This window comes from Phyllosticta citriasiana (genome assembly GCF_038021145.1).
Source record: "Phyllosticta citriasiana strain CBS 120426 chromosome Unknown IWZ02scaffold_10, whole genome shotgun sequence".
Classification (NCBI taxonomy): Eukaryota; Fungi; Ascomycota; class Dothideomycetes; order Botryosphaeriales; family Phyllostictaceae; genus Phyllosticta; species Phyllosticta citriasiana.
Window position 1 is genome coordinate 86980 of NW_027117287.1, and position 26005 is coordinate 112984.

At 54.8% G+C, this 26005-nt stretch overlaps 8 protein-coding genes across 8 annotated transcripts; 5 read left to right on the plus strand and 3 right to left on the minus strand.

Annotated features, from left to right (window-relative positions):
- Positions 1 to 1336: 1336 nt before the first annotated feature.
- Positions 1337 to 2551, plus strand: IWZ02DRAFT_381332 (voltage-dependent anion channel; the record flags this gene model as incomplete). Its single annotated transcript, XM_066765165.1, has 2 exons — positions 1337 to 1372; positions 1424 to 2551. 2 exons carry the CDS (start codon positions 1337 to 1339, stop codon positions 2549 to 2551), a joined length of 1164 nt encoding a protein of 387 aa, XP_066620594.1.
- Positions 2552 to 4423: 1872 nt separating this feature from the next.
- On the minus strand, positions 4424 to 5198 carry IWZ02DRAFT_434817 (uncharacterized protein; the record flags this gene model as incomplete). Its single annotated transcript, XM_066766397.1, has 2 exons — positions 4424 to 4878; positions 4952 to 5198. The coding sequence occupies 2 exons, from the start codon at positions 5196 to 5198 to the stop codon at positions 4424 to 4426; spliced, it is 702 nt and encodes a 233-aa protein (XP_066620595.1).
- A 653-nt stretch (positions 5199 to 5851) lies between these two features.
- On the minus strand, positions 5852 to 6737 carry IWZ02DRAFT_33528 (uncharacterized protein). Its single transcript, XM_066764210.1, has 2 exons — positions 6435 to 6737; positions 5852 to 6372 (listed from the first exon to the last, which is right to left on the minus strand). Exons 1-2 carry the CDS (start codon positions 6560 to 6562, stop codon positions 6051 to 6053), a joined length of 450 nt encoding a protein of 149 aa, XP_066620596.1. The 5' UTR covers positions 6563 to 6737; the 3' UTR covers positions 5852 to 6050.
- Positions 6512 to 7813, plus strand: IWZ02DRAFT_33365 (aquaporin-like protein). Its single transcript, XM_066764208.1, has 3 exons — positions 6512 to 6957; positions 7014 to 7404; positions 7462 to 7813. The coding sequence occupies exons 1-3, from the start codon at positions 6754 to 6756 to the stop codon at positions 7596 to 7598; spliced, it is 732 nt and encodes a 243-aa protein (XP_066620597.1). The 5' UTR covers positions 6512 to 6753; the 3' UTR covers positions 7599 to 7813.
- Positions 7814 to 15814: 8001 nt separating this feature from the next.
- IWZ02DRAFT_492232 (uncharacterized protein) lies at positions 15815 to 16834 on the minus strand (the record flags this gene model as incomplete). The annotated part of the gene is made up of 1 exon (XM_066769828.1): positions 15815 to 16834. The coding sequence occupies one exon, from the start codon at positions 16832 to 16834 to the stop codon at positions 15815 to 15817; it is 1020 nt and encodes a 339-aa protein (XP_066620598.1).
- A 2425-nt stretch (positions 16835 to 19259) lies between these two features.
- On the plus strand, positions 19260 to 21227 carry IWZ02DRAFT_33691 (uncharacterized protein). Its single transcript, XM_066764211.1, has 2 exons — positions 19260 to 20795; positions 20849 to 21227. Exons 1-2 carry the CDS (start codon positions 19357 to 19359, stop codon positions 20943 to 20945), a joined length of 1536 nt encoding a protein of 511 aa, XP_066620599.1. The 5' UTR covers positions 19260 to 19356; the 3' UTR covers positions 20946 to 21227.
- Positions 21228 to 21957: 730 nt separating this feature from the next.
- IWZ02DRAFT_33720 (major facilitator superfamily transporter) lies at positions 21958 to 24396 on the plus strand. Its single transcript, XM_066764212.1, has 2 exons — positions 21958 to 23637; positions 23689 to 24396. The coding sequence occupies exons 1-2, from the start codon at positions 22054 to 22056 to the stop codon at positions 23986 to 23988; spliced, it is 1884 nt and encodes a 627-aa protein (XP_066620600.1). The 5' UTR covers positions 21958 to 22053; the 3' UTR covers positions 23989 to 24396.
- Positions 24397 to 24803: 407 nt separating this feature from the next.
- Positions 24804 to 25860, plus strand: IWZ02DRAFT_492235 (uncharacterized protein; the record flags this gene model as incomplete). Its single annotated transcript, XM_066769829.1, has 2 exons — positions 24804 to 25270; positions 25323 to 25860. 2 exons carry the CDS (start codon positions 24804 to 24806, stop codon positions 25858 to 25860), a joined length of 1005 nt encoding a protein of 334 aa, XP_066620601.1.
- Positions 25861 to 26005: the final 145 nt, after the last annotated feature.

Below are 26005 nucleotides of genomic sequence, written 5' to 3' on the forward strand. Positions count from 1 at the left end.
ACCACATCTCAACAAAACGCCTCGGACGGCCCGGAGACTGAACCCTTGGAAATTTCGCCAAACCCCCGGAATATGGTCATGCTTTTTATGCATCCAGGCAGTTGAACAAGGAAATGTCCAAGGCTGTCTCGAACCCCAAACTCGTCCGATCAAATGGGGAAGCTCTTGAGAGACGAACCTGGTTGAACCACGCCAACTACCGGAGCCGGAGAGGTGCAGGTTGCCACCAAGGAGCTGCCTTCAACAGTCGACACACCGGAGAGACAGGGCCCATCATGAACCTCGAACAATCTGCGAGAACGCAACAACAGGGCGCGAAGCTAAGCCCGAGCGAACGACAAGGACACACGTGGAACCGAGCGCGATGGGTCGCGAGAGCGGTGGATCCTGTCCGCTCCGCTGCGGAGACTGCTGGGCGGGCAAAAGGAACCCATCTTATCCATCTTATCTCCTCTAAAACACCACGGGAATACGAGCTGGATACGCATAATGACCTGCTTGAATGCACCAGGAAACAAGCATTCGACAACGGGTGGACCCACTCTTTCTCTTTGCATTGCTCGTTTGGGGATACCTCCGTTCGTCCAGGGACATCGGCAAGCCAGCTGAGTTGTTTCATCCAGAGCCTGCGTGCATGGAGGCCGGCACAGTAGTCTGTGGACACCGGCAGCGCGAAGCGAGAGCGCTCCATATCTCCATCACTTATTTGACTCGGGACGAAAATTGACCGGCTCCAAGACGTCCGAGTTCACGTCCTGACGCTCGATCTACCCCATGGCTTCCCGTACGGGCCGAGCGAAATCGCAACGACAGAGGCTGAGTCAGCTCCGCTGGCTACAATCTCTACTGTCCAGCTTCCCGGTGTGCTGGAATAGACGACGGTATCTGGGAAGAAACGTCATGTCTGCGCCGCTGGCACGTCCCGTGGGCCAATGCCTGCTAGGTTCCTCTTGCAGTCGGCCGACCATCGCTCCAGCGTTTTTGCCCCGAGTGGAGCGCAACCCAGGAGTTTGCCAATGTCTGTCTTAAAGGTCCTCTTATCGTGTCTTTTTGCTAGTCCTCCAGCGGATTCCATCACCATTGGGTCCATTCTCAAGTCTTTCCGGCCATGTCGTCGTCCTTGTCCAAGACGTTTAGCGCCATCGAGGCAGGCTCGCTCAGAGGCTGCGCGAATGAAGAGATGACACGATCCCAGTCGACTTCGCTGAGGGGAGGCTGTGAAGAGGAAGAGAAGAGGGGATACGATTCGGCTTCCCTAAGAGGATACGGTAACGAAGAAAGAGGATTCGATTCGACCTCCATCAGAGGGTACGATCAAGAGGCAAAGACGCACTCAATGAGCATATCTGAGCGCCTAAAACACTTTACTTGGGTCAGTCTTCAACACCAGCCTGCGATTTGTCAGATTTGCTAATGTCAACAGGCCTGGTACACGTGCACCATGTCAACTGGCGGCATCGCCATTCTCCTCTCTCCTCGAATCCAGCCACACACCTTCAGAGGCCTCGAGACGATTGGCAAGGTCTTACTCATCTGGGATCTCTTCTTGATCGTCGTCATCTCAGCACTCATAACGTACCGTTTCATCAAATACCCAGAAACCTTTCTCAACTCAATCAGGCGGCCTCCGGAGACAATCTTCTTCGCCGCCTTCTTCCTCACCTGCTCCAACGTCCTGAGCTGCATGATCCACTACGGCGCCGCGTCCTGCGGTCCGTGGCTCCTGGATGCGTTCCGCGTCTGCTTCTGGATATACTTTGTCTTGACCTTTTGCTCCGCCGTCGGTCACTACATGATTCTCTTCACCAACCCGGAACTCAAGATCGAGGATATGACGCCGGCGTGGGACTTTCCCATCTTCCCCTTCATGATCAGCGGCACGGTAGCCTGCACGGGTGCCGCTGAGTTTGCTCCCGCGGACGCAATGCCCATGATCGTGGCCGGGCTCACGGCGCAGGGCCTGGGCCTGCTCGTCAGCATCTTCATGTACGCGTGCTACATCCACCGCATGGTGCAGTACGGGCTGCCGTCGCTGGCGACTCGACCTGCCATGTTCATTGCTGTCGGACCGCCGAGCTTCACCAGTCTCGTCATCATCAACATGGCCAACGCGTACCCGTCGTACTATGAGTACTTTGGCAACGACGCGGCGACGATGCAGATAATGCGGGTCGGCGCCACCATGGTATCGGTCTTTGTGTGGAGCCTGTCGTGCTGGTTCTTCTTCATCAGCCTTATCAGCTGCACCATCCACTGGCACTCCATGGTCTTCAAGCTCAACTGGTGGTCCTTCATCTTCCCCAACGTCGGCTTTACCCTCGGCACCATCTACATCGGGCGGTCGCTGAACAGCGAGGGCATCAAGTGGGTCGGCAGCATGATGACCGTCCTCCTCGTCTGCGCCTACATCTTCGTCTTTGTTAGCATGGTCCGCGCCATCATCAAAAAGGCGATCTTGTGGCCAGGACAGGATGAAGACACGTACGCTGAGGAGGCGCACGACAAGGAAGACGCGCGGTCTTTGATGCAAGTTCGCACCAACGAGGCATAGTATCGGGCCATGCTCGAATCTTTGACGATCAGGCGCTTTTCTTTTTTTCCTTTGAAGTTCGAGATAAGCTTCCGCTAAAGGTTGGCCGGCAGCATGGACACAGGGGGCAAAAAATAAGGGGCTCTACAGCAGAGATGATAATATCCAGACTTTGCCCGTTTCCGCTGGCGGTACTCAATCGGGAGGGATGCACAAAGCTATCGGACGGCGTTGCAGACGACATGGCACACCGATTGCTGGATAGACTTCCGCGGAAATCATGAATGGCGTTGTCAAGGGCATCAACGGTAGAGAAAATTGAAGTACTTGACCAACTGCAACCCTGTGCCAGACTTGCAGTCCAGTGAAACTCCAGAGCGGCCAGAAAAGGAATACGTGACGAGCGACGGACATGTGGTGTTGCCCTGTTCGCCGTCGCTCTGCCTCATTCCTATAGTATCTTCAAAGACGGTTGGCCTTTCGCATCATGTCCGCTGCATGGTGGATGCCTTCTTGGGCAGACACACAGATAACCTTAGGTGTCTTCGGATGGGTGGCTATCGAGGCGATGCAGGGCCAGCGTTGCTTTTACGATCATTACGCACTCGACCGTTTCGCGATCCGTTCTGGCCACCGTGTATGTTCTTTTTCGCAGGAAGCAATCGCTGTTGCAGTGGTAGGCAAGGTCCACGCGGCACAGTGCGACTCATGAGACATGCGTGGTGGCTATCTGTGGTCGAGAAGAGGCCATGAAGATGCATAGCAACCAGGATTGCTGCCGCGGGGTCGGTCTGCTACGTCCTGCACTGCCTCCTGGTGTACATGCAGATTTTCCCTCAGATCCACTTCGAAATGCGAAGATGCGACGCTATCAGGGGTCGAATCTAGGGCCGGGAGGCTGAAGGGTTAGCCACCAAGGCTCTCCACAGTGAGGTGTCGCCGCTTCACAGCACAACGGCGAGCCGCATCGTTCAGCTACGGGAGTGTCTCACAGAGGTGTTCCCTCGCAAGAGATGGCGCCGCGGCCTCGAAGGCTGAGCAGACGGGGATCGTCCTAGACAGTTCGGCTAGCGCTGCGTCCCGCTCTCTCCTTGAGTTCGGCGCGTGGGGTCAAGGAAAGCGGAACGCCTATCTTCCACTGAGCGGCCTCGGCCGGATAGACTGTCGCTCACCGGTCGGCGATTGAGCGACTGCGTGCAGAGCTCCCCTGTCCCCTGCCCGCATCATCACAGTCTTGGCGTGGTGTTGAACTCTGGGTGTCAAACTGCACGACTGTCGTGTGCAACGTAATGTCCGTCCGAATTTTTCTCCCTGCATCGCAACTCGCGTCCGCCACTTCCCATTTGTTTGCCCGCGGCGATCTGAGTCTCGCATCCGGCTGCAGTCGAATACCGGTGCTCTGGGTTGAACCAAGGCTGTTGCTGAATTTTCCCCATGGCGTGCCAAATCCAGTGGTTCAAGGTCGTCGAGGCCTTCGTATTTGCCTTTATTGACGATGCGATTAGTCAGTTCCCACGTCTTGAAATTTTTGGGCGTGATACTCGCCAGGTGGTGGTCAGCCATTTTCGGAACAATGGACGCGACTTCTTGCACATGTCAAGGTACTTTTGGCAGCAGGGGCCAAACGCCCCCCAGTGATGAAACAGGCGCTTTGGAGATTACCAAAGTTACTTGTGGGTAAGTTACTTGTGGGTACTTTACTCGAGGCACTTGGACGGCATTTCCGCCCCATTCGACAAGAGACTTTGTCAGAAGAGCTTATCCCATCATCGCCGGCTGCGTCCCAGACCTCATCTCTTGCAAAGTACCGGCACACCGCGCAGATGGCAATTGTCAGACAAGGTGAGGTGCGATGGTACAAGGATGCCTTATTCATGCCAAGTATATTGCCATCTACTCATCTCCTATAGATGACGACGCTGAACCGCTTGAAAGCGGCGGTTGCGAACGGACAGGCAGAGTGGGCTGTGGTCTTCTTGAACAATCGCCATCGGTAGCGATACACCCTCCAGTTGTGGGCTGACGCATGCGTAATTCCTTCATCCTCGTGGTGGGATTCTGACTTTCCGACCAACTTGTCGGGGCTGAGACACATCCGCACACAGTGCTGGGCCGGGCGCCGACATGGCGCACGCCACGACGACGCTCGGACGTGATATCAAAGCGGTTTGGCCATGAAAGTGGTCTTTTAGCTGTATAAGCAAAAGTCTGTGGATGCTTTGGATCAGGTCGTGTTTTAGCCTCCAAGGCGAGGAAAAACAATTCGACTCGAGATGGGGGCAGCAATACAGCGGGTCTGAAAGAATGAGACAGCTGTCGTCTTGCGTTAGCGGACAACTCTGCTGCGACTTTGGGAATTGCTTTTTCAGCCCTTCATGCTGCGTGCAAGCCGGCCGTTGCCAATGTCTTGCAAGGACGTACCCCGCTGTGCCCTTGGCTGAGCTTTTTGTGGACCGATTGTCTCCTTCCCCTCGCTGCACTGGCACCCAATCTCTGTCGCGGGACATGTGCGGTCGAGGATATTGTCACGAGCGTTGACCTGGTATGCCCTTACAGTTGCCTGTGTCCAATCAGCAGCTGCAGTTTCACGGGGTGCGGCAGCGTCCGTGTCGCCGACCCCTTGGACCTCATCTCGAGCATCTCCATCCCGGTCCCAGCGCGCAGGCATGGACCAGCCGAGAACTGCAGTTCGATCTTATCCCTTGTCCGAAACCAGGACGTGGGAGCGTGGACCCATGCGACATTCCAGCGAGCACAACCGCGTCGACCTCTTCTTGCTTTTGCTTTTTTTGCTTTTTTTGCCTGCAGCACGTAACATTTCCACGCTGTGCAACCAGCCATGTCCTCGAGCCCTTTTACGTACGGGCGCTAGGAGGAGTCTTTTGCCATTTTTCCAACGGGGCGCCACAAGGTCGATGGCGCAAAAAGGGTGGGCATCGAAAGGCAGATCCCTGCTCCGCAGCTCCAAACTCAATGAGAGTTGCAGACATCCTGATTAGAGATTTGCGACTATCATGGTCCCTCTAGTAAAAAGAATGAGCATGAAGCTGGAAGATCAGGACCGTTTCTGACTGCCCACGTACCTCTGACCACACCTTGACGTGTTTCGACTGTACACAGTAAGATCAGTCTGACCTTCCATAGGACTGAGGGTTACAGATAGCTATCTTGTGAGCACGCCCGATCTGCATTCCACGTTTGTTCGTGAGGCTAGTCGCTGCACATGAACAGTGGAGAAGCCCACTCGTAGTTCGGCTCATCCCTCTTTGCTAGGGATCGCCCTCTGACTGGCAGCGGCTGCACGTCAAAGCCTCGCAGCCGAGTTTGGCTGCTCCTGCTTGCCAGGAGCCTCCCGGTGCCCACGGTGCGCTCATGCAGCGTCGCCACTGGTCAAGCTTCGCGTCTGCCACCTACCTGACTGTTTTATCTTGGCGAAGTGCTGTTGTAGGACATCAGGAGGGTCAAGTCCAGCCAACCCGACCATTGATACGGCGGCTTAGACACCCTGTATCCGTCCTTCCTATGACGGAATCTCCGATCGCCCTCGTTCCCAGCGATGCTGCCCAAAATGTGGATAGGCGCTGGCATTCTGCTGTAAGACCGCCGAAGAAATCATTGTGGCGGGAACAAGGACTCCGAGTCCACTCGTGTCGACGATGCCCAAGAAGACGGGTATCAGTGCGCATGCTGACCGGCGATCCGGTTTTCTTGTTGGAACCTCTGACGTCGAGACAGTGAGGCGAAAAAGAGGAAGGTTTGTTTGAGCCCCCTGAAGCCGAGCAAGCTTAAAAGGACCCTTGAGAGAAACCAATGCCAGGACAGAGCTTCCCCCGTATCCGACTCTTGTCCAAACCAATCATTACTTGAGCTTCTTGTCATCTACATTTTCCTCCCACAAACATACCTCTGGTGTTGTCTTGACCAACAACCATGTCCTCCTCCGGTTACCACAATGGCCCTTCGGCTGAGGCAGGACACCCGTCGAACTACGGCGGAACGTGGAGCGGTGACCCAAAGAAAGTGGTGGAGCATGACACCACTGGCACGGATGCTGGAACCTTTAACGACTCTGAGCCGGAAGCCCACGAGAGGCCGGCACCCTTTCCGTTCAACAAAGTCATGAACAGCAGCTTCGGAAGATCACCGTGGAAGAACCGTGAGTTGAATCCGAAGGCCTCGCGGCGCAGTCGAACTGACGGATTGGTCTTCCAGACTTCATTGCCATGGTTGGTGAACTCATTGGAACAGCGTCGTTCCTCTTCTTCGGCATGGCAGGAGCAGAGGTTGCCAACTACGCCAAATCGTCTGGACAGAGTGACGCCTTTGACCCCGCAGCTGTTCTTTACATCTCGACAGCATTCGGGTTGTCACTGATGGTCAACGTCTTCATCTTCTTCCGCGTCTCCGGAGGTCTTTTCAATCCGGCGGTACGGCTCCTTTCCTCGTTGCCAGCTGGGCCTTTTTACTGACATGATGTGTATAGGTCACACTGGCCATGTTGTTGACGGGCGCCATTCCCGCGATGCGTTGCCTCTGTTTGTTCATTGCACAAATGTTGGGATGCATGTTCAGTGCATACATTGTCTCTGTCATCGTTCCGACACCTTTTGGGGTCGTCACTGCCCCGAGCAACGGAGCTACGACAGCACAGGCTGTCTGCTTGGAGATGATTCTGACGGCATACCTCATCACGACCATCTTCATGCTGGCCGGAGAGAATCATCGGGGTCGGTTCATGGCCCCTGTTGCGATTGGCATGGCGCTCTTCGGATCTCACCTTGTCGCGGTCCAGTGGACAGGAGCAAGTCTGAATCCTGCACGCAGCTTTGGCCCGGCTGTTGTGAGTGGAACGTGGACACAGCACTGGATCTACTGTGAGTTTCTCCTCTTCCGGATTCGTTGAGATTGGTTTCAAGCTAATGGTGTTACAGGGGTTGGACCAGGTGTTGGTTCATTGCTTGCGGTTGGGCTGTACAAGACACTCAAGTACCTTCGGTACGAAGAGGCCAATCCAGGTCAAGACGAGTGGACCCACCCCAAGGGACACGGACGCCATCGTAGTTTGTGAGTAAGTCATGCGCGAGCGACTATCAAGATTGTACGGAACTTCTCAACGGATTACGACCAGTTTGACGTGAGGGACACGTGGGTTGCAGTGTGGCATGAGCCAAGAGCCTCGAGGACGCGTGCGCGACGCGTGAGGGATGACAGATTCCGCGCTTCTCGCCTTCAAGTTGGATGCAGATGTCGGAATTTCGGGAAATCGTAATTAGCAGCTTGGATTCGAAATGGCAATTGTATTTTCACATCGCATTCTCGCGCCCCATAAGCTCGCGCCAAGACCACGCGGACATGAACGTGTCGTCCCTCGCTTCTCGGGGGGCATTGTGACCGGTGAGGGCGGTCGCAAGGAAAGGTGAGCCGGTGGTACCTCTGAGGACACAGGATTCCCATCAGGGTTGAGAACGCGTCGAGTTTCCTTGGTTGGCGTCAGTGTTCAGAAAGGCGTACTGCAAGAGTCTTGATCAAGGTCGACGAAAGCGGTCATTGTGGGACGGGAGCGTCGTGCAGCGGATTCAAGGATCAAGCTACCGTACTTGATGGAACGGAAAGACCGTGGCAAGAGGCCGGCAAGGTGCTGCGAGGTGCCGGTATTGAGCGAGGTGAGGTGGTTGAGGAGGAGGTTGTTGTTGCACTGGGTTGGGAGCCGGAATGACGTGGTTTTGCGGCAACCACTTTCGCTGCCCTCGAGTCGGACCACCCGACCCGACCACGACCACTTACCACCACCACCACCACCACCACTACCACCTCTCTCCTCGACACGACCACACTCCCCATCTTTTGTGACAAGTCTTTTGCTCTCATACATGTCTATCAGCTAGCACCTGGTTACCTTGTGCTCATTCACCCATCCTCCAGCTTGTTGGCCTTGAGAGCTGCGAAAAAAGGACCAAAGGGCACAGAAGCAGAGCCTCCCAATGCGGCATCTGCACCGTTGCCGCCGGGGACGATATGCAAGACATTGATCCGACGTGTGTGCGAAAGGCCTGTTGCATATCCCTTTACCCCGCATTTCTTGGACGTACGAGAGGCTGCCTGACCGACCATCTTTTTTGATTTGCAGCCTCACTGAATGCTAATGATGCCCGGTAATCTCAGCATGCATACATGCCACTGCCGGATGCCCCCGAAGTCCCGACCGATAGTGAAGATATGCACCAGAATTCCTTGCCGAGACAAAAGGCCCTGTACTTATGGAGCAGCTTTCACACGACAAGGCTGCGTCGACGCAGTTGAGAGACCGGTGAGAGGCTGCCTTCGTCTGTGTAGCCTTGCACGCCTATCAGTTCGGTTGTACCTGTGCTCCAGGGCATCCGCTGTCATTGTGCTAGGCACAGGAGATTGTCCTTGTGGCCCTTCCAGCCCTGACTGACGACACTACGAGCACCGTGAGATTGTGGCAAGGACATGGCTGCGAAAATCTTTTGGCCCCAGTGACTGATACAATCACCAGGACGCCGTAACAAAACCAGGTCGGGTAACAAATCGTCCAAAACATCAAGGGGCAAAAGAAGCAACTCCAACGAAACCCACAAGGCTTTTTTCGAGGCGTTTGCCTCCACTTGCCCTGCATCGTCGTCGCAAGCCAGAGTGGAGCACAGTGGAGCACATCAAAACAACAAATACTCGGACCTCTGTACCGAGCGCCTCGAAGGTTGGAAAGACCTCAGCTGCACTCATGCGCGATATTGACCCCAGAGTGTGGTCCTGCATGCCCCACCTTCTGCCCTATTGCTTATTGCTCCTGACGGTCTTGTAGGCAGCAACTGATCTATTCTCTCCACTTTACCGTGCAAATCAGGCCCATTGTTGCGAAAATCTCATGTCCCCCCTTGTCGCCGGCTTGGCCACGTCCTACACAAGACTGCGATCGGAGAGAGCTCCTGGATTCAGGGCCTCCAATCTGCAGACATGCCCAACAAGCCATGTCGCTTGACGTTTGTTCAGGGACTCAACCTCCGGCAGCAGAACGCGACCCGATAGCAAGACAGAAATATCCCTCTCCCGAACATGCTTGTCCGATGCCAGTTCCCTCCTGCGACTTTTGTCCAAAATTTGGTCGATCGTGGGGCCAGATTTGACCTGGCCTGATCCTGTGTTAGCTTCTCCGAGCCGCATGATCATCGTCGCCAATCAGCTGGCGAAATCGACACCACATGCATGCGATCGTAGTAGAATTCCAGGTTTCTGTCACATATGCGTCTGCACGCAACAGCATCCTGTATTGCCTCAGGAGACAGCTCCTTAATCTGGCCGCCGTGAGGAGGAACAATGGCTTACCTGTATCTCATCCGGATGGTGATGGTAGAATCGCTAATGGGTTGCGATTTCACCATCAGTGGGCAATAGTGTCGCGAAATCAGCCTCCAAATCGGAAGCCACTCAGCAACTAGAACCACCACCAACTCCGCTGGAGCCGATGGATCAAAATCGACGAATGAATCAGTCAACACGTCACTCAGTTGTACCGCAGGTGAAAGGTCAGCGCTGGTGTTTGTATCTCTAGATGAAGGCCGAATCACAAACCGAATGGATCCTTCATGTTGCTAACAAAAGCAAGGGACTGGCACCCAGAGTGACGTATCAACAGCGATTGACTTGAGAATCATCCTCGATCACCCACAAACTTAGATCAGGACCTCCTTCTCGCTGGTGGTGGGCAGCGGTCTCAGAGTCGATGGCATTTTGTTGCGCTGGCCCAGCCCCCGGACACTACCACCAGCTTGAAAGTCGCCATTCGCCATCCAAGGATGTCGAGCGAAAGAAGCAGAGCGACACGTAATCCGGAATAAGTTACATTGCTAAGATGTTGGAAATACGACTTCATGTTGGAAAATTACATGCTTTATACGATCTGAATCGCTAATGTTAACAAGACTAGGCCACTCAAAGGAATCCAGGATACACGAGACACCAGCCTTCCTCTCTGCAACTTAGGCAGGCCGCTACAGATGTCACATCTTTCAGTCATTCACACCCACAACCAAAGCGCAACCAAGAGCTTTGCACAAATTCCAGCGCAGAGCGACTAAAATAACACTTGTAAAAACCTTTCGCATCAACCTCTTCGCAAGATGTACGTTCTGAAAAGCCGAACGACTTTGCCTGCTTTGCAACCCACCCGCGAACACCTGTGCCGTCGCCATTGGTCTCAGATTCCGCATCCTCAAGGCCACCTTCAAACAAAAAGCAGTGTTCCAGGTAACCGGTTCGATGCGACACCGCCTTGAGCCAAGTTGACTGGCTAACAACGTCAATGGGTGGATTTCCTATGTCGTTTCATGTGTCCCAACTTAGGCGGTCCAGCCTACAGCTAACTCTACGTCAGAGGCTGGTGGAATTGCTCTACGATCAGGTTTGCGCCGGACCACCAGTGCAGTCGCACAAATCTGGCCTTCGCGAGTGGACGACGACTTATTGCTGTCCAACGACAATGACAATAATCATGAGAGAGTGTTGATCACCAGCAGTCAGAGATTCGATGACCAAATCAGCGCAGTGTCCCGGACAAGACGAGCAGCGCTTCCCAAACCCACTGCGCCCGACTTGTACAGCACCAAACGGTCGAGATGCCGACCTTTTTGACCGACTGAAGGAGCCTTGCCCAGTCAAAAGGATATTCGGCAGGGCTTACAATACACGAAGACAAAGGACGAGCAAAGAGATCCAAGACAGGGTCGAAGAAGAGTTCAAATGATGCAAGGATAAGAAGGTGGGCCATAAACAAATCTAGGCGCATGAGCTTGCAACAAGGCTCCAGTTCGAGTCATTTGCAGGGAAACAACCGCGACCTCGTCGACATATTGCCGGTCATTTCATTCCTCAGTCGGGTGCGGACAGTGTCCGGGAGTCTTGTTGGCCGAGTCCGCTGGCGAAGAAGAGGGCATGTCGGGGTTCTTCCACCACGACTAGCGAGAGCAAAAGGTAGCTAACGGTTTGAAGAAATAGGATCGACGGCAGCGGCCATGCGGCAAAACAAGCGAAAGGTGAGCGCGTTGCTGACCCTGGGTTTCACGTGCTGGCCCGACCAGAGGAATTGAGCAGCATTCAAAGGATACAGTACTGGAAGCTAGTCATGTTTCAGGGATTTTTTGCAAGAAGGATAGCTCGTGATCGTCGATCCACCGTCTCCCTCTACTCACGTCGCCAGGGAGGGTCGTTTTCTTGTCATGGCCAAGCTTCCCCTGCAGACGGGCCTCGCCCAATGGAGAGCGGTGGATGTCGAGATGGTACCTTGATTCGTTTGGCGGCACGTCTCCGACAACGCGTTGACGGCTTCTCACAAACGGTTCCATGTGCGCTGTGTGGCCGGCGGGTGCAACACGTTGACAGGTAACGGTCCGCGTCTTGGCCGCAAATGACAGGACCCAGCAGGAATGTATGAGGGAGAGGGCAGAGGGTGGTGGCATTGTGCACACTGTCAACCCTGTGCGTTGGCGGAGACCTATTATTTTCTAATTCCAAGCCCTACAGACGCAATCCCAAGTGCTGCAGCAGTCCAGAAGCGTTCGCGTCTCTCCACCGTTGCTTGAAGAAACTCGGCACATTGGCTGAACTTGGCTTAGCGACGCCTGGCTCTGCTTGCAAAGCATACTTTATGAGAAGAGGATTCCCCGCTGTAATTTTTGCCAAAAAGCCCTTTTGCGACCACCTCGAGAAGTCGACAAAAGTGTTCTTCTCGCCCTCTTCTTTTCTCGCTTCCTCGTCCGTTCGCTCGTCCGCCGCCTCCCAGGCCATGTGCACCAAGATAATACACACCTACGGCTGTGGCCACCGCATAGTCGAGAAGGCGCCGTGCGCATCATCGCGGACGGGCCCCTGCGGCGTGCTCAAAACCAACAACGTCAACCACGGCTCGAGCAAATGCGACAAATGTGATCGCTAGCAGCAGAGGCACACACGCCGCTGACGCCAATCCGCACCAGCAAGCGGCTCGACAAGGGACAAGAAAGAATCTAAATCAAACGGTTGGCCCTTCCTCCAGTAGTTGCCGCCCGCTCGCCGTGCATTATCCCCGACCACCCACAAATGCCGACGACGACGACGACGACGACGACGACGACGACGACCATGGCCGGCAATTTCATGGCTTTTCCGACCGACAAAACCACATGATGCTGCCGAACAGTCCTCACGAACTGGAATCCGGCCATCATTGGTGGAGGCGACGAGGAAGAACAACATCAGGGCCGGCCAGCCAGCCAAAACAGCACCACATAACCAACACCGTTGGGGCCGCTGCCGCCGTCAGACAACATTGATCCCCGCAGCCAGCCAGCCAGCGGCCATCCTCTACGCGTCCGTCTGCGTCGACGCACCGCATGCCTTGTCCTTGTCCCTGTACTCCGACAAAAAAACTGGACCACCACCACCACCGCTACTCTTCCCTCTCGCCTCGCCCCATAGTACCCGCTCGCCGCTCTCGCTGCTCCCCGCTCCGCTAGGCACGCCGGGTGGTCGGCCGGCCCCTCGTACGCCTGCATACCTACCTACCCACCTACGTACATACACAACGTCAGAAGACTTTTTCTCTTTGCGCGGCATGTTCCTGCAGAGCGGACGCCAAAGCAATCGAAAAGAAACGAAACAAACCAGACCAAACGACGCAAAATTCTGCCAACTGTGAACGACGGCGGCGGCTGTTTTGTTCGCTGGCTGCCATCCACTCATCTCACAACCGCGCGTGCCGCACGACGCGACCCCGCCTTCGCACCACCTCCATTGCTTTGTGCTCCTCCCTCTGAATCGTTTTTCTCCGTTTTCTTCTTTGTACGTAGGAGTATAGGCATGCGTTGACGCAGCAGCGTCGCCGCGTATTTTGCTTTGTTCTTTACCTATCTACCTGCCTGCCTACTTGCCTACCTACTGCTATTTGCCATGACTCACGCATGCCATGTCGTTTCACGTTGTTTGGTTCATTTTTCGTTTTTTGTGTATGCTACGTTAACGGGGTCAAGGTAGTTTTGCATTGCATTGCTTGGCGCAGGCAAGCAGGCAGGAAATGAAAAGATGATGGATGGATAGATGGATGGAAAGATGTGGTCTGAGCTGGCCTCAGAGCCATCCGGTTGTCTGACCCATGACATCCAATTTGGTGAGGTAATCTCTTTGATGATGGATGGATTGGAAGCAAGCAAGCAAGCAGGGGAGAAAGGAAGATCAGATGCATGGCGGGTGCAGTGGAGTAGTAGTAGTGGAGTCAGGTCGTCTGGTCTAGAATTTTACAGGGGGTTGGGTGGGTGGGTGGGGAGAAGGATGCAGGACGTGCTCCTCCTCCTCCTCCTCCTTTCTGAGAGACAGATAGAGATACAATTAGACAGACGGACAGACGGACAGAACACAGCGAGAGACGGACGGTAAAAAGATGAGATGGTTCCCGCTGCTTATGTAGGCTGGTGGGGTTGGCGCATGTCGGGGAAAAGTACGGGAAAGGGGAAAAGGAAATGGGAAGGGAAAAGATGATAAAATGATGTCCCACATGCACATGCACATGTACAACCCACAGCCTAGGTACCTACAATCAAAACCAGTCCACACTCCGTCCGTCCATCCTTCCCTCCTTCCCCAACGCATCATTCGATTCGACCACCAAAAGGCCCCGTCTCCCCCGTCCCAGAAACATTGACCGGTCCGGTTGAGTCCGGTCAGTGAGCGACGCACAAGAGTCTCCGTCGGTGCTCTCGGTGTCATCGGGGCCTTTCGGTGCTGCTATTCTGCTCGCCCCGTCTCCCCGGCTCCCGTCCCCAGCTCCCTGTCTCCCTACATATATACTTACGTACGCGCCGGCGTGTGCACCGCGTGTTTTTTGTTTGTGGGTAGGTAGGTAGGTAGGTGCGTGGGTGCGTGGGTATCAGGAAATGCTGGTCGGCTGGTCTGTGGGCATTACCTGAACACCTGTCCGCGCACCGGCCGGGAGGAGCAAAGGAAGTGAGTGAGTGCCGTCGATCTTGACGGACAGACAGGGGCTTTGGGAACTGGGTTCGGACTGGGTTGGTCCATTGGTCGTGTGGTGGCTACAGACGAGAAAGACGGAGGTGAGGGTGGGAGGTGCTCGACGGACGGACGGACGGACGGACGGGTGATGATTGAGGCGCGGCGGCATAAGGCATGTGGCTGCTCACGTACATACCATACAGTGCGTCTTCAATCTCCATACCCCAGGAACCGAAGTTAACAGAACGTTTTTGTAGGCAGTAAATGACGAGAGACTAGATCAGAACCGATACGTGATCAAGCCAGCAGCTAGGTAGCATTCTACGTGCAGCAGACATACCTACCTCCCTTGGCCCCTCAGTCCTCAGCCATCAATCATCAGTCATCACCTCTACTCCCTGCTGCCTGTCCTTTTGCCTGTGTGCCCGCCTACCTGCCTGCTCAACGTACAGATGGTGGCCTACAGCTACCCGATTCCCCACCCGCCAGCCATCCAGACAGACGCGCACGCCCCACATGGCCCCATCCATTCCCCAGCCAGGCACGGCACGGCCAGCTCCATAAAATCAAGGGCCGGCAGCGGCGCCGCACTGAACGCAAGCTGGTCAGCGAGCGTCGGCTGCTGCTCGCCAGGGGCCGCGGAAGAGCGGCCCGATGGGATGATGCGTCGTCGGTTGCGGGTATGCAACGGTCGTGCAGCTGGCTATGGCGCGCGCTATGGTTTGCTGGTTGGTTGGCGGTGGATTGTGAGTGGGTGGTGTTTTTTGAGTGGACCCTGAATGTCAAGGTATCGTACGTATGGTAGGTTCTCTTATGTCCGACGACGACGACGACGACGACGACGACGACGACGACGACGCGACTGGCGGATTTGATGCGGGTTGCGGATTTGGTGCGGACGGTGAAGGGTTGAGGAGATCCACTCTACTTGCCTATGTGCGTACCTTCCTACGACAGGGTTTGTTTGGGGGGCCAGTGAGGCGAGAGGACTGCCTGGCGATCCTGGCGGTCAGTTGGCAGCAGGTGCTGCAGTTTCATTGCCGTGCGTCTGCGATGTCGTGTGTCGTGGTGGATAAGACCACGCAGGGTATGGAAAAGGTTAGTCGACGGCAGGCGGGGTGTACTACAGTCCAAAAAATTGAGGAAGGCCGTGGATGATGCAAATTTGTTGAATTGGCAGTGATGGCGTGGCCTTTTGGTAGACACAGTACACCAGAAACCCGCGACATGGCCAAGGCTGAGGTGCCAGCGAAAAGGTACTCATCTCCTCCGTCTCCTTTCCCTGCATCACAGCTCATCCCGCTCCTCCTGCACCGGCTGCCCCCTGTCCTCTCCGTCACACGCATACCTCTCCAGCTCAAACCCCGGATATCTCTTCTGCCTAGTCCTGTCGTACACCTCTCGCAACAGGACCATGATCTCCCAAAACGCGGCATCTTGCAACCCAGGAAAACGGTGCCACAGTCGCGCAGCGCGCGCCAAAACGTCGATCGGCTGCGCTTCCACACTCCAACGCACGCGCTCGCCGTTCTCCAAAGAGTCCTCGGACGTTAGATTAATAGGATCGAGTTCGGGCAGGCGAGCGCGCTCGGAGATTGGTGCCTCGCCCGCTTTTTTCGCATACTCAAGCTCCGTTTGCGCCGCCCCATACTGCATAAGGATCTGCGCAATCGTCTCGTCGAGAAAGTTATTGCGGCGGTCGACGTCTTCCCACTTCTCGCGGCAGCGTTTGGTCGCCAGGGCGTGGATCTGGTACCAGCGGTTGGCGAGGACGAATACGTCCGTCTCGTCGTCCGTCGTGTATCTGATTTCGTTTTTTTCGCGAAGATAGTTCTCGAACTGCTCGCGCGGAAGGGGAAATTTGTCCGGCCAGCCGTACTGCTCAAGCAGCCGCTTGTGCGCCAGAAACTCGACGTTGCGGTCGTGTGCAGCGTCGAAAATGCCAAAACTGCCGTCTGGCACCCACTTCAGGTTGAGGAACTTGTCGATCCACCCTTCCAGTACCTCTTCGCCCGAGCCGTGCATCTTGCCCTCGAATTTTGTGATTTCTCCCACATCGTTGCCCTCTGCAGTTTCCCAAGACTCCAGCTCAATGGCTGCGCCAGTTGTAGTGTCGATGAAGAGCGCCACGCCTGCGTCTCCGCCCCACCAATCCGTGAGTCGCAGCATGTGCGTTGGCACAAGCGGTCCTCCGTAGAAGATCTCTCGGTCCGGCGCCACGTCTAGCTTGGGGATCGAAATGAGCGACGTCAAGGGGATTATCTTGTACGTCTCGTCCGGTTCGCTATAGTAGGGAAGCATGCACATGGCCTCGAGTACCGCATCGTCGTAAGGGTGACTGTTCACGTGGCTGCGTTTTTGCGACTGCGAGAAAGCGATCGCATTGTGCCGGATTTAGCTGGAGGATTCGGTTCGGAGGGTCCAGGTCGAGACGCTGGAAATTGCCTGTTTGCCAGTTGATGCTGAGTAGCTGGAGCATCAGGCTTGTGATACGCTTTGGATTGAATCCGGTGCCATTTTGCGGCGCCCTTGCCTCGTCATGACTGCTTTCGATCGGAAAAGCATCGATTTCATGAGCACAGGAAGGGCATGGTAGATTGTCTGTGTTCAAAGACCAATATCCGTATGTCTGGCGCGTGGAGTTGAGCAGTACCATTGCGAGTCAATGGCGCTTCGCGAAACTTAAACAAAAGAGTATGGAGGGAGCGACCGCTTTCCAGCGCAGCGCTCAGGAGTCCGTTTCATCAGCATGGCGGTCCCTTGACAACGAGGAACAGGCACCAGAGCCGATGAAGAGTAGTTGTAGAGTGGTGGATGAAGGATCGCAAGCGAGTGGAAGCCACCAGATCTGTGTGCGTGCTCTAGACCAATCAGATAAGCTCTGATTGTCCGAGCACTGTCGCGGGCGCTTAGCAACAACGTGGGCGACGGAAAACGCCTTGTCCCATGTTTCCCAGAAGCGTTGATCGCTGTAAATGTTGCTTGGCCATGAGACTGTTGTCGACAGATTTTGTTTGAGTCGGTGGTATCTCGACGTTGCATCCGCTCAATGCATAAAGCTATTGTAGCATTAGTCAAGAATAGCCGGAGAGTAAAATTTACACTGTCTTGTGCAGTTTGGCTAGCAATAATTCTGACAGTCGATGCTGATAGATGCTCACCACGGAGAGGAAGGTGATGTTCTTTTTTGTTATTTCAATCATGAGTTTTTCGGAAAGGGACAACACAACCCGAACCAAACAAAGCCAAAAGCCTAGGTAGTGAGCGTCGATACCATTCAAGAAAAATGTGATCAATGTAGCTTGGTCGTTGAGTCTTGTTCAAGAATCTGCCTTCCAAGTGTCTTGATTTGCATTGTTGCATGTACAAAATAGTCCGTGAATGCAGGGCGGAATGGGAAGTCGGCTGTCCCCAGAATACGGGCTGCTCGTCTGAAAGAGTACCGAGACGTCACGCGGAGAGTACATTGACGGCATTAGAGTTCTGTCTGCGCGCAGCGGGGTCGCGGTTTTTTTAACATATTGCCGTGAATTGTTTGTGCTGAAGCTCTCGTGTACCTGAACAGGCAATCCGAGTATGATGGAAGAAGCCGATGAGGGGCTTTGACTTGCTATCATCAGCCTTTTCTTGAGCAAGCTTCGAGGAACCGTATTCGTGGACGTCGTGGCTACGAATTCTGGACAGCATGATTAGGATCGGAAAGACGCAGCTTTTGGCTTCATTGTAGAGCGATAACTAATCGATGCTCCGAGTCGTTCCCTTCCTCAGCTCGAAGCAGTCAGGGTAGGGAGCAGGCAGACAAGCACCTCCGGCCCCCGCCGAATAGACTCAAGGTGTGGGCCAAGCCTGGAGATCTGTAAACCTTATTTCCACACAACAAAAAGAGCAAAACGCGAGCCGAAGCAGACAAATTCCACATCGACGAGAAACGGCAACGAGACAGAGAGCGCCGGACGCGGGAGGGCGGAGCATTAATCTGGGCTAACGCGACGGGCCGTGTGTGGCTGTCGCCCATGACAACTCACCTTTTCAAGAGCTTGACAAGCAAGCCAAGCACCATTGAAGTACCACTTTGCCGCGCTCCGCTCCGTTACCGGCTGATACGGAAGCTTGGTTAACGTCGAGTCCGGGATCGGTGGAAGTAAAGAAAACTTGTCATGTTGCAGTTCAAAGCTCTGGCAAATTCTTGATGAGCACGCTTTCGAGTACCACTCAGATATGTCAAAGGGTCATCTGCAGGGCTCGGCCATGCAAGCCGTTCCGAGCGCAAGACATTCGTGCATGAACGACCCCGGTCAAGTGTGGCGAGCGGCCGCTCAGGAGCTGTTAATTTTAGCCGGCGCTGTCTCCCGTCCCTGACACGGAAGCGGCATGACAAAACAAAGCAGAGTTGAAGAAATCCTAGAAAGAAGCGCGGACTGCTGTCCAGGATACAACATTGGCCTGACGTCAATTCTTTTCGAGCCGCTTGTCCGTGCGTCGAACGAAAGTTTCCAGCCATGAGATCTTGACCGTTTCTTGACCCATCTTGGTGAGGCTCGGCTTCGTGGCGCCGGCGGCTGCCAATAATGGGATGCTGCGATGCTGGGCGGTGTGCGCGCTGCGGGGGTGACAAGTAACCATATCCACGCACATCGTCCGTGTGAGCAGGCATGCAGCGGGGTAGAACCATACCCTCTGCCGATACCCAACGACGGGAGAATCTGTTCAGGTCAGGTACAAAATGAGAGTAGTTCCCGTACGTGCCTAGATTAGCGCGGTCCCTTTAGTGTGGTGCCTTAATCCATCAAGTCAACCGTGGTTCACAACGCTGTCATCCGATCCACAAGATGTCGTTCATTTTGACTTTGGGATTGTGGGCGGCAGTCGCTGTTGGCCAGACGTGTCCGGACTACAACGAATATTCGCAGCAACGCAACCACCCTCCTTTTTCGAGCGGGAGGTATCACCTGCCGTCGCAGCGCCCAATTCCAGCATGCCGGACATTCAACTCGTCAGAAGTCGAGGACACTCTGAGCCGGCTCAAGGACAAAGTTAGCGACCCAGATTTGTACCGACTGTTCGAAAACACGTACCCAAACACGCTCGATACGGCCATCAAGTGGAAAGGGGTTGCTGCAAACAACAGCGACGAGGAGCTTACTTTTGTAATCACTGGCGACATCAACGCCATGTGGCTCCGAGACTCTGCGAATCAAATGCAGTCGTACTTGCCCCTGCTCAAGGCCTCGGATTCTAGCGACAGTCTCGCCAGTCTGTTCCGCGGCGTCATCAACTTGCAGGCGCGCTATGTCAATACCTCGCCGTTCTGCAACTCTTTCCAGCCTCCGCCAGAAGCGAGGCTGCCACGAAAGGACGGCTCAAACGACAATGTCTTTCCAAAGTACAGTAACGACACCGTCTTCGAATGCAAATATGAGCTCGACTCTCTCGCCGCGTTCCTGGAAGTTTCGGACAACTATTACAACGCGACTCAAGACAGTGCCTTTTTCGAAAGATTCCAATGGCTTGCAGCTGTCAGGTCTGCCCTGAACGTCGCCAACGCCATGATGACGCCAACATACGCAGACGATGGAAAAGTAAACGAATCTCCCTACAGCTTCACTCGGCAGACGGACCGAGCCTCGGAGACGCTCTTGAATGACGGACTCGGAAGCCCGGTCCTTGGTGGAACTGGTCTCATCCGCTCAGCTTTTCGGCCAAGTGATGATTCGACCATTTTCCAGCTTTTCATCCCCGCCAACATGATGTTTTCGCGCTATCTCGAGTCAGCTGCCAATATCGTGGCGGCGTTGCAGGATCCGCCTGGTGGACTTGAGCAAGAGATGCGAGACATGGCAGGTTCACTCCGCCGTGCAATCTCCAGATACGGAATCGTGGATGGATCGACCGGCCGTATATACGCTTATGAGGTTGACGGCTACGGATCCAGGAACATCATGGACGACGCCAACATTCCCTCGCTCTTGTCTGCGCCCTTCTTTGGTTATCTTGATGAAAATGACGAGGTCTATCAGAATACCCGGAGATTGGTGCTGAGTTCTTCAAACCCCTACTGGGCGAAAGGACCAGTCATAAGCTCCGTCGGCGGTCCGCACGTGGGACCAGGAAAAGGGTGGCCCATGGCGTTGATTGTTCGAATTTTCACGTCCAATGACGCCCAGGAGATTACGGCGGCGATTCAGACGCTTCTGAGCACGACTGACGGACTGGGTCTCATTCACGAGAGCATCAACGGCTTCAATGTGAGCGATTGGACAAGACAATGGTAAGCCTTCCGAGATGACTGCCCCAAGAAAACCCCTGCTGATCGGACTGTAGGTTCTCTTGGGTCAATGGATTGTTCGGCCAAATGATTGTAGATCTCGAGGCGAGGAAGCCAGAAATTCTGTCGCAGAGTTTCCAAGGGAGCACGTAGAGGCGGTGAGCCTTCGACAATCTGTACGTTTAAGTAATACAAAGCCGTGATGATCCAATCGGGAGAAAGAGATGTGAGCCAGAAACGAGTTGCGTTTCCTAATTCTGCAGGTCACGATAGCAAGCGTGGTGTTGTGGCACAGGCCCGCTTTGCTGCCCAACAGATAGTAGAAGACCGCGCCTACACCAGGAGATCTCCCATCCGTGTCAGCGGGCCGTGAAGAAGGGGAGAGGAGACGAAAATCGTGGGAGTTTCACGTTGCTGCTTGAGTGGCGTTGGTGCAGAGACCATCCCTCGGATTGCCTGGCGGAGGCCGAAAGAGGTGTTTGTTCAACGAGGTAGTTTCCCCGTTGGAGTTTTGGGGGCAACTGGAAATGGAAAGCGAGCCAGAAGCGCGGAAGATGCTCAGAGGGCAAGTCTGGCGCAGTTGAAGAGCACACAAAGGGACCAGTTGATAAAGCACGCCAGCAGTTCAAGAGAGTGTGTGGCCCGGCGGACTCATCAGCGGGCTCCGGTGAGAGCCAAGTGCGTCAAGCGTCTCGCCAGTGGGTGGCACTGCGCGTCATGGTATCGCGGGATCTGGTTTCCGACTGCAAAGACTTGGGCGCCATCAGTGCGGAATATGTGGACCGTGAAAAGTCTGCTTGCATCAATTCATCGCAGAGACGAGAGATGGAGGACGCAAGGAGGCTGACGACGGACAACGGGTTGGTGGTGGTGATTGAGATCGCAAAAGAGCGAGAAGAGGGGGGGGGAGAAGAGGTCGACGGCGGGGAAGAGCAGAGGAAGGAAAGCCGACCGAGTCAGAAGTTCGGCAAATCGCCCAAAACGCGAGTCGGTCCGCTTTCGCAACATAAACCTACACCAAACGCCACGCTTGACATCACATACGACGTTTTCGCCTGCGTCGCCTGAGATGATTTCCCAGCTGTGGACCTTTGTCTTTTACTATCAGCTAAACGTTGAAGCGTCTAAATTTTTTTTTTTTTTTTTCCCTGCATTTTGCATTATCTGGCGCAACCATGGTACTCGACCGAGCCCTTTTAAAAGGCGCGGGCCCTTCGCCCACTGAGCCAGCAGCATCGACCCATATTCTTCCTGAGACGCCATGACGGACCGTCTGTCCACTGATGCTCACATTGAGTACGACGGCGAGCCCATTGCTCGTCGCACTTCAGCCCTCGACGACGCTGCGAGTATCGCACCTCCGGCCGGATTTCCAGGCTTCACAGCTCGACGACGGAGCAACGCTTCCCATGTGACGGCCAACGACGAGACAGAGGACCACATCTCCCTGACTAGAAGCGCATCCGCCATCAGCGGGCATGCAGCGCGGCGCGAGTCTCTCGACAATGTCTTTGAACTTCCAAACATTTCGCGACCGAAGCCGACGAAGCCTGGTCCTTTCAGCGCCATTCGCGAAGTCCCCTCGGAACTCAACACCCCTTTGTCGACCCGCCCGCCCTCTCCTGTCTCTGGAATCGGCACCTGCCCGCCCTCGCCAGACTCGACTTCTGGTTCTGGCACCAAGACGCCCGCAGAGCACGAAATCGGCGTGGCTCAGGGCTACCCAGATGTCGGCACCATGAGATCCTGGCGCGGCGGGCTGATTCTCGCCTGTACCTGCGGAGCCCAGCTCATGGACAATGTCTTCATGACTGGAGTTAATATCGCCCTGCCGGCCATTCAAAAGGATTTTAACGTGCCAAGCGGAAATCTCCAGTGGCTGATCTCCGCCTACACCCTGACATTTGGCGGATTTCTTCTACTCGCCGGTGTGTTTGCCGACAGATTCGGTCGGCGAATGATCTTTTGCGCTGGCATGATCACTATCTCCGTCTGGACCCTTGCCAATGGATTCGCCACTTCGTATGTCCAGCTCGCCATTTTCCGTGCCCTTCAGGGAATTGGAGCTGCCATGACTGTTCCCTCTGCGGTTGGCCTCATCAGCAACTATTTTGTCGCAAAAGATAGGACTCTCGCTTTGAGCACCTTCGGCGCGGCCGGAGCCGTGGGCTTCTGCATGGGCCTCATCTTTGGAGGCTTCCTGACGTCTTCCCTCGGCTGGCGCTACATCTTTTACATTGCCATGATCGTCACCTCCTTCATCAGCATTGTTGGATGGTTTGTTCTGCCCAAGGACAGGCTGGAAGGCACAACCAAGCCAAAGCTCGACTTTATCGGAGCTGGTCTCTCAACAGCGGGCTTGATTCTCCTCAGCTTCGTGTTGTCCAGTGGTGGCATTTACGGATGGGGCAAGGCATTCATCATCGTCCTCCTCATTCTCAGCATCGCGATGCTCGGTGTCTTTACTTGGGTCGAAAAGAAAGTTGCCAACCCCATCATGCCACTCTCCCTCTGGAAGCTCCAGAATTTCGGTGCTCTTTGGGTTGGTGGCTTCGTCATGTACGGCTCGTACCAGGTGGTCGTGTACTACATCACCCTGATTGCCCAGGAAGTCGACAAACTCAGTGCCGGCCAAACCGCCCTTCGTTTCCTGCCCATGGGTGCGACTGGTTTCATTTTCAGTCTCTCCATGTCCCGCGTGGTGGAGAAGTGCAACACCAAAGTCACGCTCATTGTCGGAATGATTGTCTGTGCCGTTGCACCGATCCCATCAGCCTTGATCAAGGATGGAGACATTGGTTTCTGGAAGCACGTCTTTCCCACCACGATTCTCGGAGTCGCAGGTGTAAGTATTCACTGGACAGCTCCTTATAGACACGCGCTAATAGTATGACAGGTCACCATCGGCTACTGCACCATCACTGTAGTGCTGTTGGCATCTGTACCCGTCAATGTCAAGAGTCTTTGCGGCGGCATGATCAACACTGCCTTCCAAATTGGAAGCGGAGTTGGTCTCGCACTAGCCAGTGCAATAGTCCAAGCTGTCGATACGAACAAAGGCCACGGTCCAGTCCAGCAATATAGCACCGGTATGTGGTGCTGTGTTGGTCTCGCCGGCGTCGGCCTTGTCGCTACCACGTGCGGAGTGAAGAACACCGGACTGTCCGCTCCTAGCGGACCCATCATGGCTCACTAGGAGATATTTTCCCAACCATTTCTTTATCGTTGATTCCTCAAAAGATCAGATACCCGCGTTTTCAGAGTTTTTCAGTCGATTGACATCATGGCGTTTTTGAATTTGAAAAGAGAAGGTCTAGTCATGGACGGGAAAAAGAGGCTCTTTGTTTACGACTTTTGATTGGGCATAGAGGCGCACTTGGGAATAGAATTGGATCTTCTCCACCTTTCAAGTCTGCCTAAGAATCCGCACGCTTACGCGCGTTCACCTCAAGAACGCGGAAGGGCCTTGGGCTAATGCATTGTCTAGCTTTGGGATCCACCTAGCGCAAAAGAACGGTTTGCTGACCGGAAAGACGAATCAAGTCGAGTCGGTGAAGCCACTCACAATCTGGCGCGGAGCCCAAGTCTGCATCAACAAAAGATAACTTGGACGGACATTATCAGTTGCGGTTGATAGGTGGGATTGTGGCGTCGGGCAGCCAGGCAAGTGTTTCGCGCAGGGAAAAGTCAACGGGCACTAGCCATGGATGCGTTGGCTCTTCTCACAAACACCGCTCCAAGCTTACCCGTCCCAACGCCGTCATGCAGAAAGCTATCAACTGCTGACATCTGGGGAATCCGTTCCGTGTGCTTGGATGCTCTAGTTTGTCATTATTTGCTGCCTTACTGACGATAGCTTTGCAGGCTTTGGATTCGTGACCACAAATGGCTCGCGATTGGCACTTCCGGTCTCCTCCTCCACTCACCCTGGTCCTCATGACCGACTTGGAAGGCGACATCCGGGTTCAAGAGAGCGACAGGCTAGGCTGCCTGGCTTGAATATTGCACATCATGGCGCCTACATCAGAGGTATTGAGCTCTCGGCGCTGGCGTCCTCTCAGCAAAATGTTCAGGAACATTGCACTCCGGCAGAAGCAGAGACGCGTCAAAGCAGCGTCGACGCATGATTTCTTCGCCGCAGCGATGCAGCCTCCGACAGGAGCATCCACCATGGTCAAGTCTCCCAGGACGGTCCTCGAAAAATGCCAGATGGATCGCGACCCACAGCTTTCGTCCGGCTTTTGCCGTCTTCCCCTGGAAATTAGGCTTATGATATACGAGGCCGCAGGACTCAAATCGACGGTCCATCTCTTCAGCCACAAGGACGACAAGCTGGGTCATTTCTGCTGCACGGCTTCCAGTCGTGATTGTTGTCCGCTGGAGACAGAGCCCAGCACGACAGAAAGATACATCAAGTACACAAATCGGAGTCATAACAACACCAGCCTGCTCCACCTAGCCCTTACATGTCAAACACTGTAAGAATTCTCCTCCCCCCCAATAATTCTCCTCTAACCTCAAAACTTCCAGCTACTTCGAGCTCCTCCTCCCCGTCTACCAACAAGCGCGCCTCAGCTTCCGCCAACTACGCACGCTGCAAAAATTCCTCAACACAACGCCGCTCCCCCTCCTCAGCAACCTGCGCTCGCTCTCACTCCGCTACCACTTCGGCGCGCTCTGCGACCCCATTTCAGACGAAATGGCGCGCTGGCGCGCCGTGTGCAAAGGGCTCGCGCGGCTAGAGGGGCTGCGCGATGTCTTCGTGCGCGTGTCGGGCCGCTGCGAAGACCTCAACGCCGTGTTTGCGCCGCTGCGCGCGGTCCGCGCGTCGGAGCGCTTCTGCGTCTTGAATCGGCTGTCGTTCACGTGGGCCGTCGTGTTGAGCAATGTACCGGTCCGGGGCTGGCCGTTTGAGGGCCCGTTTGAGATGGTGGATTTGGAGCGCGATTGTCCGCGGTATTTGGCGGCGTGTGAGAAGAGTAATCGGTTGTTGCCGCTGCCTAGGGATTATGATTTCGATGTGTATGATTTGAAGAGTCCGTGGAGGTGGTCCAAGTCGGTCAACTAGCTAGGTAAGGTAGAGGGTCCGAGGTAGGGGGCTGTATTCATTCTGGTGTTCTTCTTGTTTGGAACCCTGAGAACGGCGGCTCTAAGCAGCACATGAGAAATCGATTCCACCGAGAGCAAGTCAAGCTTCGATCTGACCGCGCGCA